This window comes from Podarcis pityusensis, assembly GCF_964106645.2.
Source record: "Podarcis pityusensis genome assembly, chromosome: 11".
NCBI lineage: Eukaryota > Metazoa > Chordata > Lepidosauria > Squamata > Lacertidae > Podarcis > Podarcis pityusensis.
In genome coordinates, this window is record NC_138036.1 from 60,612,316 (window position 1) to 60,633,338 (window position 21,023).

A 21,023-nucleotide genomic window follows, 5' to 3' on the forward strand; every position below is an offset into this window, starting at 1 on the left:
TCCTTCTTTGCTCCTCCTTGCTAATAATAAGCTGGAGCAGCAAACCACAGCACATGACTTAGTGTTATGTCTGAACAAGGAACCATGGTAATTTTGCTCCAGACAAACCATACTCTTTGTTCTTGGCTTCCTGGCATAACACTAAGTCAGGGATTGTGGTTTGTTGCTCCCACTCACTAGTGAGAAAGGAGCAAAGGGGAGACAATCTTCCTTTCAACATTAACCACTGCTTATGCTATGATGCAAGAATGCAGCCACTGTATTTTAGCATTCTAAAGCAGGTGCATATGCATCTTAAAAGTGTTTGGCTAGCGTAAGCAAGTATTAAAAGAAAAAAGATTACAGGACTGTTGAACAGTATTCTGATTAAACAAGTAATTTTTCGTAACTAGAGTAGAATTAAACGTTCCATCACCACAAGAATTTCTCCTTATGTAACAGAATAGTCTCCCCTTTTCTCTCCTTCTGTGCCTCCTAAGTCTGTTCTAGGATTTCTCTCAATCCTCTGGAGCAGATTTAGAGATGGCGTGGGTCGTGGGGAGTCCTGTTACACAAGTGGAAGTTATTTAGTTGAATACGTGTTAGAAACTGAGATGTGAAAGCTAGGAGCTAAATGGCACCTTAAACCTAGGTTATGGGCGCCACAACAGAATGTCTAAGCACACTTTTTTAATAACAAAAATAAATACAAAGCTGAAAATGAAGTAAGGTAAAGGTAAAGGTACCCCTGCCCATACGGGCCAGTTGTGTCCGACTCTAGGGTTACGCGCTCATCTCGTTTAAGAGGCTGGGAGCCAGCACTGTCGGAAGACACTTCCGGGTCACGTGGCCAGCGTGACGAAGCTGCTCTGGCAAGCCAGCACCAGCGCAGCACACGGAAACGCCGTTTACCTTCCCGCTACAAAGCAGTACCTATTTATCTACTTGCACTTGGGGGTGCTTTCGAACTGCTAGGTGGGCAGGAGCTGGGACCAAAAGACAGGAGCTCACCCCGCCGCGGGGATTCGAACCGCCGACCATACGATCGGCAAGTCCTAGGCACTGAGGTTTTACCCACAGCGCCACCCGCGTCCCATTAAAATGAAGTAACAGCAGCTAAAATCTTATGTTTGTTTTTCACATGGTCTAGTCCTCATCCGATGACTGCAGATGTCCTCTGCCCATCCCCCTAATATTCTTAAGAGGGTCTCTTCTCCAGTCTTCAGAGAGTGGCTGGAATTGAGGAGGCAGGAAAAGGTCCTCATTTCCTTCCACTTTGCAGACAAGGTCTGGATTCTCCCTACACCCCCTTTCCTTCGTATAAATATATCTTTTGGTGCAATAATTAACACATATTACAGGCCTATACAACTGATGGCAGAGACACCCACCTTGAGTGTCCAGTTCACAAATCTAAGACTTCAGTGTCTTTCAATAATCCCACTCCAAAATTTGTTTCGATTTCATTCATCCCTGAGAGAGTCTGAGGTAGATAACACTTTAACATGCACTACTTAAACCAAACCTATTTAAGCCAATCTGAGGCCACAGAGTGCAAAACACTCCCTTTCTGTAAGGGCAGCTGAGAGGTGGAACCTATCAACTTGCCTGACACTGCAGCAATCTCTAGGAAGTCCAGCGGGGAGGAATTTCTCCTCCCCTGCCCTCAGTCTCAGCAGTGGCAGTTTTAATCTGATATCTTAGGCACAGTGCTGCACCCAGAGCTCAGAAACTGCTTGCTCTAATGAAATTCCCTGTCACAAAAGGTGCCTAGAACAATGGGAGTTTCAAACGCTGAATTTTGAAATACCAATGTGACAAAAGCAAATTTGTTGAGCTATTTCTTGGCAGAATGTTTTCCTTCAGCCATTCTTTTTCCAAATCATAACATTCTCTGAACAAGCCAAAATATATTACCAAATCCAAATTCTTAGGTTTCAGGCAGTATTTGTAGTCTGAAATAAGTAGCTTATCTGTTTCTTCCATTTTTTGGGTGGTGCTGTTGAATTAATTGATGTAACTTCTACTACCTTTTGATTTGTTTGTAATTTTCAGGAAATTGAAAATAATAGATTGGAGCTATATAAGTTTATTATTCAAGTAAGATAAACCTTAAAGTCACACATTGACTTTGAGTGTAAAGAGTTCTGTACACCACTTGGCTTCCTTTCACTGAATTAAATGAGCCAGTTGTTCAAGATTGGAGAGCTCCCTGTGTGTTGAAGCTGGAAACAGCTGCACCTGAATCAGATTGCTTTATATAATGCTGAAGACGAGTTAATAATTATAAGTTCTTCTTGTGTCCTGAAAATCAGTCATGCAACTGATGGGTCCATAGCTAATTTCAATATAAACATTTTCAAACACCGTTGCCAGTGTTCTGTTCTGTTCTAATTTTTCCCACATGTTAAACATAATTAGTAGCATCTGCATTTGGGCATTATGGGGCTGTTTGATGATGTAAAATACAATAACTGTCTCAGATTTATTTCACTGTTAGATGTTGCAGTCACCCCTACCCCCCGTACAATGAAGAAAGAGAGTTGCATTACAAGGAGGAACTTGGTTGACTTCTTGAATCTGAAATATAGTTTGGGATAGTTCAACAAAGAAAATATGCTGGAAGCCTATGTTTGCCTTAGGACAGGGAAAGCTGACATGGTCCTCCCTAGATGTTGCTGAACTCCAGTCACTATCAGCACCAGCCAGGATGGCTAGTGGTTAGGAATGATAGAGATGCAGTCCTGCAACATTTTGGGGACACCATGTTGGCTGCATGTAACTTAGAACATGCCTCCAAAGACAATAATCAAATGTTTAAACTACTTTCAGGACTTTGGGATACAGGTAAAGTATTTGTGTTTGCAACAGATTAGCAAATTTGTATTGTTAAGACTTGCAACTGAATAAGATTTGTCTTGGTGGTTTATAGAATGAGAATGATTATTTGAGAAGTCATCCATCAGAGCTAATTGTGTAGGTAAAATCCAAACAGCAGCAGTAAAAATACATTTACTGTAATCGGCTGAAAGTCATAATGTAGTGACAAAGGTCCCACTACACTTTAGTATAGCCTTACTGAACCTGGTACTCTGTAGATGTTTTGGACTACAATTCCCATCACTCCAGCCAGCGCAGCCCTATAATGCTGGGGCTGCTGAGAGTTTATAGGTGTAGTCCAAAACCTCTGGAGTGCAAGAAGTTGCTGAAGGCTGCTTTACTTCAGTCTGCGATCAAAGAAACAATGGCTTCTCCCCCTTTTGAAAATGAAGCCAGTAGTCAGAACATTCAGGTCCTTTGTGGGACAGAGAACAGAAAGAAAGAAAGCATTGAAATTCACGTAGGAGGAGATCTGGAGATACTAGGTAAATATAAACCAAATTTAATATTATTTATCTGCTAAATAATGTGCTAATTTGGGAAACAGCACAAATTATCCATATAAATGTGATCAAACACCTGCAATATGTAAAAACCCTTGACAGGGCTATTCATTCTATCAAATATATTTATTAAAGGATTAACAATTATTTTTGTTGTGTTACAGGGATCTCTCCAAAGTTAATATCCTGGTACCTGGTGCTGGGCTAGGTAGATTGGCCTGGGAAATAGCTATGCTTGGTTATACTTGCCAAGGAAATGAATGGAGCCTCTTTATGCTCTTTTCTTCTAATTTTGTACTCAACAGGTACTTAAACTTGTTTTCAGTTGTTGGTTGCTTCTTTATACATGTAGTTCTGTATTTATATCTCTGCTTTGGCCAATGTTAGACTTCTTTAAACCACAATTTCCCATTATTTTTGAATTGGGAAACTGTTGATCAATCCATGCTTATTAACTACAAAATGATAATGGTTTCCTATCCAGGTTAATAAGCAGAGGTTAAACTACAGTTCTCCAGAGCTTGGAAAAATAATTGGAAACTATGTAATGTGTAAGCAACCCACCATATCAGCGTGAAAACTGGGAGCGCAAGGAGAGGAGGATATGGGCATGTAGTTCATTCTAGGGTCCATCCATTTATCAGTCAAAATTCATTATGTCTGGATCAAGCTCCTGTGTGTACATGTTTATAAATCAGTAGACGGAACTGCTAAAAACATGAAATGGAAAAACATTTGACACTTTATTCATTTATGTACATAATTTATACCGTGACTTAAAAAAAACAACAGTTCGGTCCCTGGCCTCAGGCTCACAGTCTAAAAAGACATGACACACAAGGAAAAAGCAATAGGAGGGAGGAGGGGAAAGTAAAGTTAAATCTTGGGGAGGGCATATAACTTCAGGTACACACATAGTTATAATAATTTGAATAATTTGAAGATAGGTTCATGAGGAGGAAGCATATTGGAGAACTGCATTACCTGCAAGCTATCAAAACCTTAATTTTAAAAAAATGTTAATAGGATTAACAACTAACAAAAATTAAAGCTAACTTCAATCTATTGCTCTAAGAATCTTAGAATTTACTACATTTTGAGAAGTAGAACCCGACTTTTAAATGGTGAATGGTTTCTCTGATTGCTTCTTTTGTTACTCTTTATAATATATTGTTAATGAATAATGGACCTTCAGGATGATGTTAAATTAACTACCTCTAAAATGCAGATTGACACTTCCTATCAACTTGTGTTACTGAAAGTCAAACTAAAAATTTTAAGCTTTGCAATGTTTACAAGATTCTTTTCTGAGTGGCAAAGGTGAAATTGTTGTTTTGATAATCATATGTTACAGATGCTCTGAAACTAATTCATACAAACTATATCCCTGGATACATCAGTTTAGCAATAACAAGAGATCTGCTGATCAGATACAGCCAGTTTATTTCCCTGATGTTGATCCTCACAGTCTTCCTCCTGATGCAAACTTTTCTATGACAGCGGGAGATTTTCAAGAAATCTACTCTGAGTGTAGTAAGTAAGAAAAAGATAACTAATATGCCTATCCTTAAGAGAAAAACTGTAAAACAAAACTGATTATGTGACAGGTACTACTGTGTTTTATTAAGTATTTTAATGCAAAGAAAAATCAGTCCTTATGTTGTAAAATAAATTTCTACTTCTTATTTTTTTTAAAAAAAACTTTAATATGCTTTCCCCTGTAAGTTTATCTTCTTTAAATGTTTGTTTCCGCTGATTCAAAAGTTAAGAAGGTGAAATTGTTTACTAGAAGTTACTAGAAACATGCACAGATTGTTGTTTTTAGTTAACTGACTTGCTACAGAGGTTGTAATTGAAGATTAGGTGTGGCCTATTCCTCACTGAGAGTAAGCAGGGCATATTCAGTAAGCAGTGAACACTTGTGCTTAACCTCTCGATGAGAGGCTGCAGCTAGAATCACCGCTGATCTTAGAAAATTTGGGCTGCCCTTGCTGTGCATTTTCATGTCCTAGACCATTCTCTTGTCTGAATACAAAGTCTATCTAATACCAAGGTCTAGAAGTCAAATTAATATTTTGTAAAAGGGACTTTGCTTCAAGATTACTTCAAGATTTACTTCTGTATCACTGGCAGTATTAGCATATCATTTGAAACCATGGTTTAGTGTAGAGGTTACCAATCCTTTTGGCTCATTGAACTTAAGAATGTAAGAGGAGCCTTCTGGATCAGGCGAGTGGCCAGTCTAATCCAACACCCTATTCTCACAGTGGCCAACCAGATGCCTGTGCGAAACCTGAAACCTGGACATGGAACAACAGCATTCTGCCCACCTGCAGTTCCCAGCAGTGATAGCCTTTCTGATAGCCTTTCTCTCCATGAATTTGATGTGCAAATGTGGCATTTTTGTACAACTAGAGGGAGTTTTTTGGCCAGGGCTAGCCAACATGCCTTCCCCCCAAGATTTGAACTACTGTTCCCATCAGTTTAATGGGCCATTGGTCAGGGATGATCAGAGTTAATGCTGAAAATACCTGGAAGACAACCATGTTGGCTATCTCTGTCATAGGCCCAACGGAACAAAAAGCAATAAAAAGTGAGTAATAATGTGAGATCGCCTCAATTTCTTTTGGAGGCATGAATATATGGTTCAGTTATGTGTGACTCCCCCACTCCCTGCAAAAAAGCTGCTCCTCTGGAACACCGATGCACTGCAAAGGGTTGCAGCTGGGGAAGGAAGATGGAGAGGGAGGAACCTCCACTAAGCCAGGGGAAGTGCTTTTCTGAAAGTATCTCTCAGTTCCAAACGTGCAGGTAACAATGAGCAATAAAATATTTAAAGCTAGATTACTTTCTGTCTTTATACAGATATATGGGACTGCATAGCAACCTGCTTCTTCATAGACACGGCACATAATGTCATAGACTACATTGACACAATATGGAAAATACTCAAACCAGGAGGAATATGGATCAATTTAGGTAACTTGCTATTTTGTTGAGTAATTGTAGCAGAAAAAACTAACGTTAGAACTAGAGTTTGTACAACTAAGGAGAAAAACTCAGCTTGATCTGTACTTCTTGAACTAAGTGGATTTTAAATATTAGACTTTTTCTCTTTTAATGCCAATCCTTTTCGTCAAAATTTTCTCTAAAATTGGACCCACACAGATTCAACAAAAAGGATGCCAATGAGCATATGAGGTTTGGACTTGTTTGTTCCATCCCGCAGGGGTTGGGGACCCATTCAGATAGTCTGCTCCTGGAGACTAATGGAATCCAATGGATTTCTGATTGCTCTGTGGGATTCTTTTGGTGGATAGAGTGGGCCAAGCTTAAAGGTTCTGCTGTTACTATATGAAGCCCTAAGCAAATTGGAATCAGCCTACTTGAGAGACTTTCTTCTCTGTTATTGACCTGCCTGGTCACAGAGATCATCTGAAGAGTTCTTCCACCATCCAGGTGTTGTTATATGCTCCTGGGGTCTTTTTGGGGGTTATTCAGAGCAGGGCCTTTAGTAAGGTGGCACCCTCTGTGGGAAACATTCCTTCGAGAGCCAGTGGGGTGTAGTGGTTAAGAGCGGTCGTCTCGTAATCTGGGGAACCGGGTTCGCGTCTCCGCTCCTCCACATGCAGCTGCTGGGTGACCTTGGGCTAGTCACACTTCTCTGAAGTCTCTCAGCCCCACTCACCTCACAGAGTGTTTGTTGTGGGGGAGGAAGGGAAAGGAGAACGTTAGCCGCTTTGAGACTCCTTAAAGGGAGTGAAAGGCGGGATATCAAATCCAAACTCTTCTTCTTCTTCTTCTGCATTTTAGACATTCACTGATGATTTTCAGGTTTTTTTAAATAAACATCTTTGTTTATACAAGTCTTCCAGAGGAGTGACAGCAGCCACATTTTTTATTTTGACCTTGGTGGATTCCACTAGCTTTTCATAGTCTGTGTTTCTGAAAAAAATTATACCCTGCTTTGGAATTTTTTTAAATGTTAAGTAGTTTATAAAATAAAACAATTAAAAACAAAATCTAGATTTATAATGTAGTATTAAGATGCATTCAGTTCTGTCCTTGATCTACAGTAGTTGTTTTAGGGTTGGCAGAATTTATGAGTGAGTATCAGATACATTTGACAAGTTAATTTTACCGACCTTTTCATTGTATCATAGGTCCTCTTCTTTACCATTTTGAAAATTTAGCAAATGAATTATCTATTGAGTTAAGCTATGAAGATATAAAAAGTGTTATATTGCAATATGGATTCCATATAGAGGTAAGTATTTTTCTGTTATATTAGCACACTAAGAATAATCTAAAACATTCGCTATTAGATTTCAGATAGTGCCCCACCAAATTTTGCCTTCCGTCAGCCCTGTGTCATTAAGATGCGCTTTCAGTCATCACAAATACTAATGCTGGTATTGGGTGTTCAAGTGCCGCAAAACACCGCAGCCCAAAATAAGGTAGTGCTTTCTGCATAATGGATGCAGCTGCTTTATCCATATTATGCTGGTGTTGAAATATCTGGGTTGGCTGCCTGTTAGCTACCAAGCCAAGTTCCAGGTTTTGTTGTAGAAATTTAAAGTCCTAAAAAGACTTGGGACCAGGATTTTTTAATGTTCCCGTATCTTTTTTATCCTTATTATTGCCCTGCTATTTGTTGTTTTAAAACAATAAAACAATTTGGCTTTTGATGTATTGCTGCCTTTTAATCTTTGGGTTAGATCCAAATTTAGTCACACATAGGGTGGACCCACTGAAACCAATAGGACTTAAAATTATAATTACTAACTTAAATCCTGTTGATTTCATTGGGTCTGTGCTAAGCATGGCTAAGTCTGGATCCATACAAACATAAGAAGAGTAAGCCGGGGCAATGTATCAATACATTGCTCAGGGCTGGTGTGAGGGGCAGACTGTGAAACTGACGTCGCTCCTGTGTCCCTCTGCTACCCGTGCTGCTGGTAGTAAAGGGACTCTGCTTTCAACATTGGGCTGCTGGTAGTAAAGGGACTCAGGAGCAAACAGCAGGGACATTGAGCCTCGCCCAGCTGAGGAGTGGGAACTTACTTGCCCCCCAGCTGAGTAATGCAAACAAGTTGTGTTGTCCCAGCCCTCAGGGTGCTGGGGTGGAAGCACCTCTGTTCCTGCAGTGAGAGCTGCGGCAGTTTCACCCCACACCTCGCAGGCTGGGCCAAAGCAGCTTCTTGTTTCAGCACTGTGCTGTATCACCAGATCCATGATATTTGGCTGGTGATACAATGCGATATTGAAAATCTGACATTGCCCAGCCCTAAAGAAGTGCCTGCTGGATCAGGCCAAAGGCCCATTTAGTCCAGTATCCTGTTCTCACACTGGCCAACCAGATACTTGTGCGAAGGCAGGGAGCAAAACAAGAGCTGAAGAAAACACTTCTTTTTTATATATTTATATTTCATTTGTTTTTGTACCTATTGGAAATTCTATTGAAGGGAGGTATACAGTGAGGGGAGAAAGTATTTGATCCCCTGCTAAATTTGCCCATTTGCCCCTGATCTTGCATGGAGCCCCAGACCGAGGGAGGTTGACATTTTGTGTTTCTTCCATTTGCGAATTATTGCACCAACTGTTGTCACCTTCTCATCAAGCTGCTTGGCAATAGTCTTGTAGCCCAGTCCAGCCCTGTGCAGATCTTGCCCCTGGCATCCTTGGACAGCCCTTTGATCTTGGTCATGGTGGCTACTTTGGAATCTGCTGGATTGATTGCTTCTGTTGACAGGTGTCTTTTGTACAGGTACTGTAATGAGCTGGGCTTACAGATAAGACCTCTCCCTTACAACAGGTGCTTCTAATCTCAGCTCATTACATACAGTGAAGATACCAGGTAGCCTGACATCTGGCTGGTTGATAGGGGATCAAATACTTATTTCACTCATTATAATGCACATCAATCTCTGACTTTTGTCCTCTGGGTTTCTGGAGGTTCCCTGTTGTTATTCTGTCTCTCACAGCTACAATAAACTTACCATTAAAATTATGGACTGGTCATTTCTTCGTCAGGGGGCAAATTGGCAAATTTAGCAGGGGATCAAATACTTTCCCCCCTCACTGTATTAATTTCTATCATAGCAGTAATAATAACATATATGAATGAAATGCCTACAAGGGTTTTCAAGAAAGTGTTGTTTATTTTCAGGTGGAGAATGAATCTGTTTTGACCACATATACTGTGAATGAGCTATCTATGATGAAATATTACTATGAATGTGTGATGTTTGTGGTTAGGAAACCAGGAAGCAGTGTCTGAAGTGGATTATCCAAGAAGAAAAATGCACAGTGGCTTCTGGAATTATGACTGAACACAACCTCATATCAGTGGTGCCTTTTTATTCATCGCAGAATGTAGCTCTGTTGTCTATTTTTTTAATCTATCCTATAATCTCCAGATGTGTACTTCTGGATATTTGTATCTGCGTAATGAACATAGAGAGCAAACACTCCTGTATCATTTCTTCAAATTCCGATTGATGTTTTTTTCTGATGGGTAATACTTTGCAAATACCATTATTAACACTTGCAGTTCTCTGTAAGGTATAAAATGGTCTACTTTTAAGTTTTCTTTGAAATAATATCTAACGTCACATTGGATACACAATTCATTTTTGGTCCCATGTTGTACAGAAAACAAGACCACTCCTCATCTTAGCATATTTAAATACTATTTGGGTGACTTTACTCCCCACAGGAATTTTGATCTTCTGCAGTCTGATAAGCAGCATCATGTGAGCTTGGTCTTCTACTTATCAAACACTTGTAAAAATGTAAAGAGTTTATAAAAATAACACGTGCATTCACAAGAAAATTTTAACGTGAATCTGACTGATATTTGCGGCTGATGCATTTTTAGATTTTTTAAATATATATATATATATATATATATATATATAAACAAACATACTATTCCTCATGCCATTTTAAGCATTTGATGGGTAATTTCAAGTAATATCTGGCTGCAGTCACTTAAAAAAAGAACTAAATTAAGACTTGACAGTAATGTTTGTACATTAGTACTTTGATCCCATTAAGGGTGTTCTAATTATGACTGAAATTGATGGGTTAAATGTCAGCTGTGGGTTTACTATTTTAAGAAATTATTTTTTGATGGCATTAACTACACAAAGCAGTCCCAATCCACCACAGTGTAGTGGGTTTTTTTAGGTGCCGGTATTGCTTCACCCAGCTGTCCATATTCTGATGTACAGAACTTCCAATGGAGCTCACTTAAGCCACAGGGGAAAGCCACTCTTAGCAGTATTTGTATGGCTTTGGAGCTGGGATGCCAAACATTCATGGGATCCTAAGCCTGTCCATCCAGCATCAACAGGCCTGGAGCTGATGCAAACAAAAAGAAAAGAAAAATTAGGAGTTTTCTTCCTCCCCCCCCCTCCCCACTTTTGCCCTACCAAGTGCAAGCAGCAAGGCTCCAGGCGGTTGGTCCTAAGCCCTGCTGCTGTTGCTGCCTCCCAGCAGTTTGAATTCCTTTCTCAGTTACTGTTTTAGTATTAGCAGTTCTACTGAATCCACCTGCATTATGATGCACATGTGAAGAAGCCAGCTGACACCTGTGCTTATGAGCTACTGCCATTCAGCTTGTGACCTGCTTGTTAGCTATTCTTAACTGAATGTCATGCTAATCACCCACCTGTTTACACACACACAATTCTTCTTGGAGTTATACCCCATTGATGTCCGATAGGCTGAGTTTCCAAATTGTGTACAGGTTTTCTTTAAGATTAATTATAGTTAGATTTACAGCTTAAATTAATGATCAGATCCAGATATTGCAAGACATGAGATGTGCTGGGTGCTTTTTCTGCATACCAAGTATGATGACCTGACAAATACAATCCAAACTGATGGGGCATCTAAGCACAATGGCTTCATTTTCAAAAATACTTTTAAATTATTAAAGTTATACTGTACTGAGGAATAGGTGAAATCTAGGAAGTGTGACTACCTTTTGCTGAGGACATCAAATAACACAAGTTTGTTGAATGGTTAGGTTTGTGGTTATGTGCTAGCAAAAGTCTGAATTGACCAATTACTGTTTATTTTTTTCATTTTAAAGGGAAAGATCGCCTCTATCTGGTTTAACTTAAAATGCAATGTATAAGTTTGAAAAGATGTTTAGCATTGATTTCTTAATTTACAAAGTCAACCCACATGCAGCTGATATAACAAAGAACTGTTTATAGATGACAAATGAACATTAAAATTCAGCAACTACTTAATTAACTATCTAATTAGATGCACGTGCTTCACCTTCCCTGTTCAAGTGCTTTTGCCTGCCTGAAATTTGTTCATGAACTGTGGTAAGTTTCTTCCCTGCCTGCATGAAGAAGGGAAAGTGTGGGTGGGTAGAAACCACAATTTTGCGAGGGTGCCATTCATTCCCTCCCTGCCTGCCTGCTTTTGCTTCTGGCATTGCCCACCCCCCTTGCGCCCCCCAGAGGGAGGGGGTTGCTTGGGCAGAGGCGCTGAGACCCCAGAGCGATCCTAAGAATGTGCCCTCGGGAGTAACTCCCACTGCATCATCCCAGGAAGCTTGCTTTCCTCGGAGCGTGTCTCGGGTTGCCGCGTTCACACGCGCATTAGGCGCTCTAGCCGGCCAGCGCTTGCGGGGAGCGCCACTCGCCAGGCCGCTCTGGAGGCGCGTCTCCGCCAGGGGGCGCCGGCGAGGGCTCCCCGCGCGTGCGCACTTGAGGCTTGGCGGCGGCGGCCCCAATGGCGAAGCGCGGCGCGTTGGCGGCGGCGGCGGCGCTGGCGTGTCACGCGCCCGGGTGCGAGAGCTTCGCGGCTGCCGCGCCGCCGCTCCTGAAGCGCCGCCGGGCCGAGGCGGAGAGGAAGGAGGAGCCGCCAGGCGGAGGAGGAGGAGGCGGCGGCGGCGGCCTGAAGCGCAAGAGGGAGGAGGAGGAGGGGGAGGCGCGGGCCGCCAAGAGGCCCTGGGTGGCCCCGGGGGGCGGCGTCGTCGCTGGCGCCACGGCCCTCTCGCGGCCCCCGGGCTCCGCGTCGGCGAGGGGCGGCCGCCCCAAGGCTCCTCTCGAGGAGGTAAAGAGGCCGCGGGGGGGAAGGGCTCCCTGAACCCGCACAACAGCCCGGCCAGGAAGGCCCGCGGAGGGGACCCGCGCAGGATGCCGCCCTCGGAGCCTCACCCGGGGGTCCCGAGCATCTGGAGAGCCCCGCATGTCTGGGGGGGGGGCGTCTGGGGCAGGACCAGGTTGCAGCGCCGCCCCCCCCCCCCAGTGAGGAAAGGGGTAAATGCGGGGAAGCCTTCCGAAGTAAATCCCTTATTTCGCGAAGCTTAGCCCAAGCTTGGTCCGAATGAGTCCAGCAGCAGATAATATTCACGGGCAGGCGCCCCATTCCCCCCCCCCCGGTTCACATGTCAGAAATGGGCCATCGGGGTTTCTGCAGAAAGAGAGGAAACGGCGTGAGGGGGCCCTCTTGCCCCCCAGGTGCACCTGGCCTTGTCATTATATACTTTCTGCACGTGCCTTGGGGAGCAGAGGATGCGATCGGAATATTCCTCCCATTTAATGTAAATGTATTGCACGTGGTTTAATTGTATTGAGCGGAATGTAACCTGCCATGGTACTATGTGGTGAAATATGTAAATAGAAATTACGGGTTGACATTTTGATGCTGACATCGCTGTATAGACGCTGTGAAAAATTTGCACCCCTGAGCAGCACCGATCCCACAATAAACACCTACGAGTAGCCCATAGGTAGAGCCATGAAGGTGGCACTCTGTCAGCAACTGATTCAGTTTCTCAATCGACGTTATATTTGGATATCATGGCTAGTTGGTAAACCTTTCATAAATTTACGTAAATTTAATGCTATATATCATAATGGTTATCATCACCACAGTAAATATTATTAATGAATTATGCATTTGTGAAATGCTTTACTTTGTTTCTCTAATATATCGTTAATCAATTTCATTAGCTGCTCTTGAGTTACTGCTATTATAACCTAAAGGATAATATTTCCCTTTTGCACCATTCATTATTTTATATATCTCTATTGGCTTCATTAGCGTGTTACTTTAAACCACAGTTTAAAATAAACTATGGTGTAAAGTGAGCAAGCAGTGTGCATGCTGCTAAAATCAAGTGAAGTGGGTTTCAGGAAAATTTTGAATTTGCATTAGAACATTTTTCTGATGACCTAGAAGGTGATAGAATGTAGCATGTTTATCTTACTTTCATTTAGTAAACAAAATATGTCTTGTATGATCTAGTTATGATTCCTACATTCCTGCATTTCAAGGACTAGATGACCCCCGGGGTCTCTTCCAGCTCTATAATTCTATGTTCCATATGATTCCATATGATTGATCTCTTCAGTCAGTGGAATTGGCCCTTTTACACAAAGGTCCTCAAATGCATGTTTGGATTAAAAGATCGAAAACTGTTGCCTTAAAGAAATAATCCTTGCTATTTGAATTTTTTATACATTTCTTCCCCTCAAAATGTAATAATACATACTGCAGCTTCTAGTATCTGTAGCGAGGGGGATGATTCGCATCTTCTCCCTTGTCTCAAACGTTCAGCTGAAGGTAGTGGTCTACAGTGGTACCTCAGGTTACATACGCTTCAGGTTACATATGCTTCGGGTTACTGACTCCGCTAACCCAGAAATATTACCTCGGGTTAAGAACTTTGCTTCAGGATGAGAACACAAATCGGGCTCCAGTGGCGCGGCGGCAGTGGGAGGCCCCATTAGCTAAAGTGGTGCTTCAGGTTAAGAACAGTTTCAGGTTAAGAACGGACCTCCAGAACGAATTAAGTACTTAACCCGAGGCACCGCTGTATTTTGTTCAGCATTTGCAGAACACAAATCTTCCTGGTCTTCACTGGTCTTCCTTTTCCCTGTAATTGGTGCCTTCCCACTTTTCTTTCTCATTCCGAATGCCTGGCATGCAGAGAATCAAAGTAAGCCGCTTCCTTCTTCCCTCAAGTCAAGTTCCAAGCTGGAGGAGGGTGACATTTGTTTATGCTTTTCACTGAATCCTCAAGTTCCATTGCCAGCTTCATTTTTGGAGCTGGGGAGAGGATATGGGGAGTGTGCCCCACGTTGTGCAGACATTTCTGCAGCACAGCATAAGACCACCTTTTGGGGGGAAAGTCATGATCCTGCCAACCACAAATTTTGGGTTGGCCACCAAAGCCAGCAAAACTGCAGATCTTTGGCAGGCTAAGTACAAGACCGTGTTGTAATTCCGAGTAATTATTTCCCAGGATATTATTTTTTGTTCTCCAGCCAATCCACCAGAGGGGGTGCAAGTTAAACTGTTTCTTAAATCCATTTTGCTTGATGTGAGGGTAGGCTCTTTCTTTCCTTTATTTCTTTCTCTGTGTGATTGTTAGCAGGTAATGCAGCTAGATAGACTCGAAGAAAAAAATGCATTTGAGGGTGAGAACTGTGCAGATAGAGAACAGTAGCTTATTTTAGCAGCAATAACTGTCACTATGAGAACAACTAGTTCTAGGCCTAATGGACAAAATAAAAACTGAAAAATCACTGGTTCTGGATGGTATCAATCCCCATGTTCCGAAAGAACTCAAATGTAAAATTGCTGATCTGTTAACAAAAATATGTAATTTGTCCCAAAATTAGCCTCCATACCTGAGGAGTGGAAAGTGGCCAATGTTACACAATTTTTTCAAAGCAGAATATGGGAGATCCCGGATATTACAGGCCAGTTAGCTTAATGCCTGTCCTGGGAAAACTGATGGAAAATACTGTTAAACATCTAGTAACCAAACATACAAAAGAACAGGTCTTGCTGACGGAAAACAAGCATGGCTTGTACAAGGTCATGGACCGTCTCTCTAACCTGTTAAGAGTTTTTTAAGAGTATGAAAAGCTTATAGATAAAGGTGATCCAGTTGTCATTGTGTACTTGAACTTTCAAAAAGCTTTCAACAAGAGTCCTGATTAAGTTTTGCAGTCATGGAATAAGAGGTGAGGGACTCTTGAGGGTTAAGTGACATGAAGAGTAGAAATAAATCGACAGTTCTACTGATAGAGCGATGAAGAAATTGGAGTGTCTCCAAGGGTTGGTATTGGGACCTGTGCTTTTTAATTTGTAAATGATCTAGAGTTAGTTATGAGCAGCGAGGTGGCCAGATTTGCTGATGATATTAATTTGTTCAGGATCATTAAAACAAAAAGGATTGTGAAGAGTTCCAAAAACACCTCTCCATATGAGTGGATGGCTGTAAAAAGGCCAGTGCAGTTCAGTGTAAACAAGTGTAAGTGCAACCAAAATGATCAAGGGGCTGGAGCAACTTCCCCTATAGGCTACTCACCTTTTCTCTAAACCAAACAGTCCCAAACGCTGCATCCTTTCCTCATAGTGGACAGACAAAACAAGTACGTCACGCAGCACATAATTAAACTATGGAACTCTCTCCCACAGGAGGCATTGATGACCACCAACTTAGATGGCTTTGAAAAAGGATTTTAAAAATTCATGGAAGATAAGCCTAGCAATGGCTCCTAGCCATGATGGCTTTGCTCTGCCTCCACAGTCAAAGGCAGTATGCTTCTGAATTACAGTTGCTGGAAACGGGGCGTCACTCTTGCAGGTTTCCCAGAGGCATCTGAGAACGTGATGCTGCACTAGCTGGGTCGTTGGCCTGATCCAGCAGACCCTCCTTGTGTTCTTAGGATAAATGTTTGGCTGTGTGATTCTCTCTCCTTTGCACATGTTCTTTGCTTTAGATCCTAGCTCTTAATTTTCACTAGACTGTGGAATTTTTCAAAAATAGAGATTCTAAAACTGTAGATTTGGCTTGTCAATGTTCATTTTTCTGCTGCAGTGATATCTGTTAATTATGTTTTATTTTCCTAGCCTGAAGATGATGTTTGGCGCTACAACTCCTTCCAGTACTGGAGGTCTCCATTGCCCGCTATTGATTTGTCTGATATTCTGGATTTAGAAAAAGACGATGCAATAGATGCAAGACGGTCCAGCAGTGTTTGCCTCTCAGAAATGGAAACCTGAAACCTGATTCATTCTCAAGTTACTTTGCTGAAGTTGGTTGTTTCTTTTGCTTGGAAAAGTAAGCAGAGATGATAGCCGGTTGGAGAAAAATATGCTTTGAAGGAAGGAAAACTTCTTAAAAAGAAAGAATGGCAAAAGAACCATCAGTGGACTGTCTAGAAAATTGATGGTATACAGAATGAAGGGAGCATGAAGCTTGGAGAAATATTGGAACATTTGAAAATGGATGTATGCTGACAAAAAATACACATACTGTAGTTGGTACTTACTTCATTGAAAGAAAGTCAGAAGGGTGTGTTCTAAGTTGAACCTGGTCAAATAACTCAGTTGATATCTGTGCTGTCTTTGTTGCTAGAAAAAAAAATTGTTGCTTAACCAAAAAATATTTTTTTTAAATCCACACTTCTATGCAGAATGATGGCAATGGATATCATTTTTTTATTTTTTTTGCCAATGCCATGGTACAAGTTTCTTTAAGCGTTTCTGAGAGTGGTGTGAGAGTAAAAATGATGTCAGGGATGATTGCGTTTTGGCTTGAGCCGTCAAATACATGGACTGCGATGGACAAGGAAAAGGAACCATGCTGAGCCCAATGTGGGACTATTGGGCACATTTCTTGGGACTTATTGATGGAAGGCTCCAATCCTACCTAGTTAATATGTTTGATTCTTTGTGTTTTGTATCATGTGCTTGTCAGATATTGGACTTAAGTATGAATGTTACCATTTAATATTCTTTGCTAGGAATGACCACGTGAAACGAGAGTTTACCAGTAGACTTCAACTTCAGATCTGCTAATCGTTTCATAGTGTTATTCAAGTTAAATGACATTTCTTTATTAATACACCATAACTTTGGCATATTTGTAGAAATACTTTTCACTATGTAATAAAATCTCCAGTAGATTTTTTTTAAAAAAAACAAAACCCTGTGAAGTAATGCTCATACTGATTATCTCATTTCAAAACTTTACTTTCGCTGTGTGCCTGGATGCTTTGTCAATAAGCTTTTCTGGGGTTGGGGGTGGCTTTTAAGAATGTACATTCAGTGTTAACACTGTACACATTGTACTTTTTCCTGAGCTGTAGAAAGGAAAATATGATTAGACTATCACAGCCCAAGTTTTTATTGTTTCCACTGTTCCACACATCATCTTTTACAGTAGTACCTTGGGTTACAGGCGCTTCAGGTTACAGACTCCTAACCCAGAAATAGTACCTCAGGTTAAGAACTTTACTTCAGGATGAGAACAGAAATTGGGCGGTGGCAGCGTGGCGGCAGCGGGAGGCCCCATTAGCTAAAGTGGTACCTCAGGTTAAGAACAGTTTCAGGTTAAGAACGGACCTCCAGAACGAAATAAGTTCTTAACCCGAGGTACCACTGTACTTTTAAGTCAAAATGTAAACTTGCGTACATTTCTCGCATAAACTAGAGGTATCCCTCGTAGAAACCCAAAAGAAAAGGATGCAGACTCCAAGTGAAAAGATAGGCCTTTATTGAAATGCAAATAATGCATAGGGACAGCCTCAACAGTTAGCAATAGGCTGTAAAACACCACTTCCAAAGCAATGGTGTTTTTTATACACTTTCTGATTACACACATGGTTTCTATTCACCAATCAAAGGATCACAGCAATCTTAATAGATGCAACCCAGTGTCATCTTCCTGAACCAATCAAAATCATTTGGCTCTTCAGATCAGTTCTTGTCATAATATAATGTGATTACACACAAACTATTTTCAATGTCTTTCTTTATTGACTAATTTTCCTATGCATTAAATGTCTCCCAGTATCCTCTTTCATCTGTCTATTGCCTAGCCAGTTCTCTTTCCATGCATACAATGGCCACCATAGAGTCTTAACAGTTTATCCTTTTCATTGTTCTGGAACGGACATTCACTACCTACAGTACCTAAAAGCGGCTAGTTTTGTACTGTAAAAGGTAGGCAAGTACAGGCCTTTTCAGTTTAGCGAGGCCATAGACTCAAAAGAAAATTAAATCAAAATAATACGGTATGAAATTATTATTTTCTCCATCACATTTTATATAGCTTTAAATTCCTATGCATGTCTATTCAGAAGCAAGTTCCATTGAGTTCAAGTATGAAGAGGAACAGAACTGCAACCTCAGCTTGATCAGGTGAGGAGGGCTGTGCATGTAGATTGCTCCCTCACACAGTGATAATCTTGCAGCCTTTCTCATTTCAGTACAATGGTACCTCAGGTTACATACGCTTCAGGTTACAGACTCCGCTAACCCAGAAATAGTGCTTCAGGTTAAGAACTTTGCTTCAGGATGAGAACAGAAATCGGGCTCCAGTGGTGTGGCGGCAGCGGGAGGCCCCATTAGCTAAAGTGGTGCTTCGGGTTAAGAACAGTTTCAGGTTAAGTACGGACCTCTGGAACGAATTAAGTACTTAACCTGAGGTACCACTGTATCCTGTTGTGATTTTGAAGTACCTGTCATCTTTCTGCTGGCCAAGGAGAATACATTAATTCTCCCCCTTTCTGTTGATCTGATTATCATATGTTTGATTGGGGGAAGGGGCTGGCAGGAGGTGGGAGGTTACCCCATGGAGTGTAGGATAAGCGTCCTTAAGTATTATTGTCCATTTACTAGCATTACTTCCATATTATGGGCTGCAAAAGGAGAATGTGGAAATCTATAGAAAGAAAGTAAGGCAGTATTTAGAAATTATGTGGGAAAGCCAAAGGTGTAGAATAAGCTTGCCTCTTTTTCTGCTGCGAATATTGCAGTGTATGTAAGTTCCGGAACAAGTGCTGGGATGGGAATGGAGAGGGAGATTTGAGCTGACAATGAGGTTTGGGGCAGGAGAAAATATGCACATACCTTAATTTAGACTGGGGACGGAAGCTTTGCTGGTCTCCTTGTATATACTCACAGGTACATTGGCAAGCTGGTTTTTGCAAATACACAGCAAGACCTGAACACAGATTGAATTTGTTAATTTTCTGTGACTTGTCATCTATTAACTTACTCAGAGCAGGCCCATGACAAAATAAGATCCAGTAATTTCAGGGAATCTAATCTGAAGTAACAGTTTGTTGACTACAACCCAGTATTTACCCGAAGGTCCCAGAGCTTATAGTTGTAAGGACATATTTGGCTACATACAAACATGAACAAGTTTCCTGAAGATACTTCATCCACTTTATTTTGTGGCAACTGGTACCATTTGAGAACAATCACATTTATCGTAAGTACTGTTGAGATAAAATAGAAACTAGTGTAGCCTAAATTGCTCTGTAGCCATCATAATGCAAACAGTTATAAAGCAGACTCTTTAGATGGCAATAGAGATGCACAATAAACTCTTGAAAAATCTGAATTTGTTTTCATTGGAAAGGTTTTATTTTGAACCCTACTGTTGTTGAAACTTGAAACAAGTGACGTGAATGTTAATCATTTCCCTAATGTGGTATATAAACTTGAAACCAGATTGTGTCACATGATTCTGATTACCAGGTGATAGTCTCTTCAGTTTAATTGCAGTACAAACATTTCACCAGTTTTCAGAGGCCATCTCTTTTCCATCTCATTAAAGCTTTTAAGTGCAAGCCCATGGAAATTTGTAATCATTGCTTTTCGGCATTGTTTCCACTAGTTGCTAGTGCTAAGCAAGCTTTATCTGATTGGGAATGAGATGGAAACTTCAGACTGAGATCCAGTGGCTGAAGGGTACAAAAACGTTATGTTTTAGTGATCAGAATGAAGGTAAGTAGGCTGACTTTTCTGTTGCAGTGTTTAAGATTTTGATACAAGCATTACTTAATTTGGAAGAAAATTATGATATGTTTTTAGTAGCTTCAGTCTGGAATGCGTAGTTTGTTTTTCAGTAGAAGTTCATTTCAGACACTTTTCTAATAGACTGTTTACGAAAAGTTAAGGACTGGAGACGGAAAAGTTGAAATGAACGCACCCTTAAATTGACAGCCTTTTTGCAATTGCAGTTCAATCTGATGATTCTCTTCAAAAGACTATAGAAATAGCTTTGCAAAACAGCAGTGCTTGGCAAATGTAAATAAATGTTGGATTTGTTTCTGTGAATAGTCCATCAGCATAAATTACTAAACAAGGGCCTATAAAGCAAGATGAAAAAATTAAATTATAGCTCTAAATCATGAATTGTGTCAATTAAGACTTGCTTTCTATTTTTTTATTTAAAAATTCTTGAATCTTCAAAATTCATGATGTTTTTGTATCCTTATAACAAGTTTGCAGTCCATTAATTTCATAAACTAGCTTATCTCCTTGCTTTACACGCTGAACACAAAGTACAGATTATGCTTCTGTTAGATTTTTAAAAATAAATTAGCATTACAGTATTTATTTAATTCAATATATTAATAGCTTCCTACACATTTCAAAGTGACTTAATAAAGACACAAATAAAACATATATAAAACAATATATGAAGACAAAACAATTTTATGTTGTTTTTATATATGAAATGGTTTAATAGTATTAAACACACACACTCTTCATAGTCAACCAACAGAAGCAGCCTCAGTTTTTTATATGTGACGAAAAACCCTTCTCTAGAAAGAAAATATAAACTGCTTCATCCGCATCTTAGGGGGGAACAAA

At 40.8% G+C, this 21,023-nt stretch overlaps 3 protein-coding genes across 3 annotated transcripts in view; all 3 read left to right on the plus strand.

Annotated features, from left to right (window-relative positions):
* The window catches only part of CARNMT1 (carnosine N-methyltransferase 1), a 30,785-nt gene extending 20,588 nt beyond the window's left edge, over positions 1–10,197 (plus strand). Inside the window, exons 13-17 of the mRNA XM_080972128.1 lie at positions 3,527–3,667; positions 4,717–4,895; positions 6,228–6,341; positions 7,526–7,629; positions 9,532–10,197. Of these exons, the coding sequence (XP_080828254.1) occupies positions 3,527–3,667; positions 4,717–4,895; positions 6,228–6,341; positions 7,526–7,629; positions 9,532–9,642 (649 nt within the window). The 3' untranslated portion in view covers positions 9,643–10,197. The remainder of the gene's footprint in view (positions 1–3,526; positions 3,668–4,716; positions 4,896–6,227; positions 6,342–7,525; positions 7,630–9,531) is intronic.
* Positions 10,198–12,119: 1,922 nt separating this feature from the next.
* Positions 12,120–17,338, plus strand: LOC308458307 (uncharacterized protein C9orf40 homolog; the record flags this gene model as incomplete). The annotated part of the gene is made up of 2 exons (XM_080973294.1): positions 12,120–12,443; positions 16,260–17,338. 2 exons carry the CDS (start codon positions 12,120–12,122, stop codon positions 16,410–16,412), a joined length of 477 nt encoding a protein of 158 aa, XP_080829420.1. The 3' UTR covers positions 16,413–17,338.
* A 2,550-nt stretch (positions 17,339–19,888) lies between these two features.
* Positions 19,889–21,023, plus strand: part of TRPM6 (transient receptor potential cation channel subfamily M member 6) — an 80,346-nt gene continuing 79,211 nt past the window's right edge. Inside the window, exon 1 of the mRNA XM_080972202.1 lies at positions 19,889–20,150. Within this exon, the coding sequence (XP_080828328.1) occupies positions 20,145–20,150 (6 nt within the window). The 5' untranslated portion in view covers positions 19,889–20,144. The remainder of the gene's footprint in view (positions 20,151–21,023) is intronic.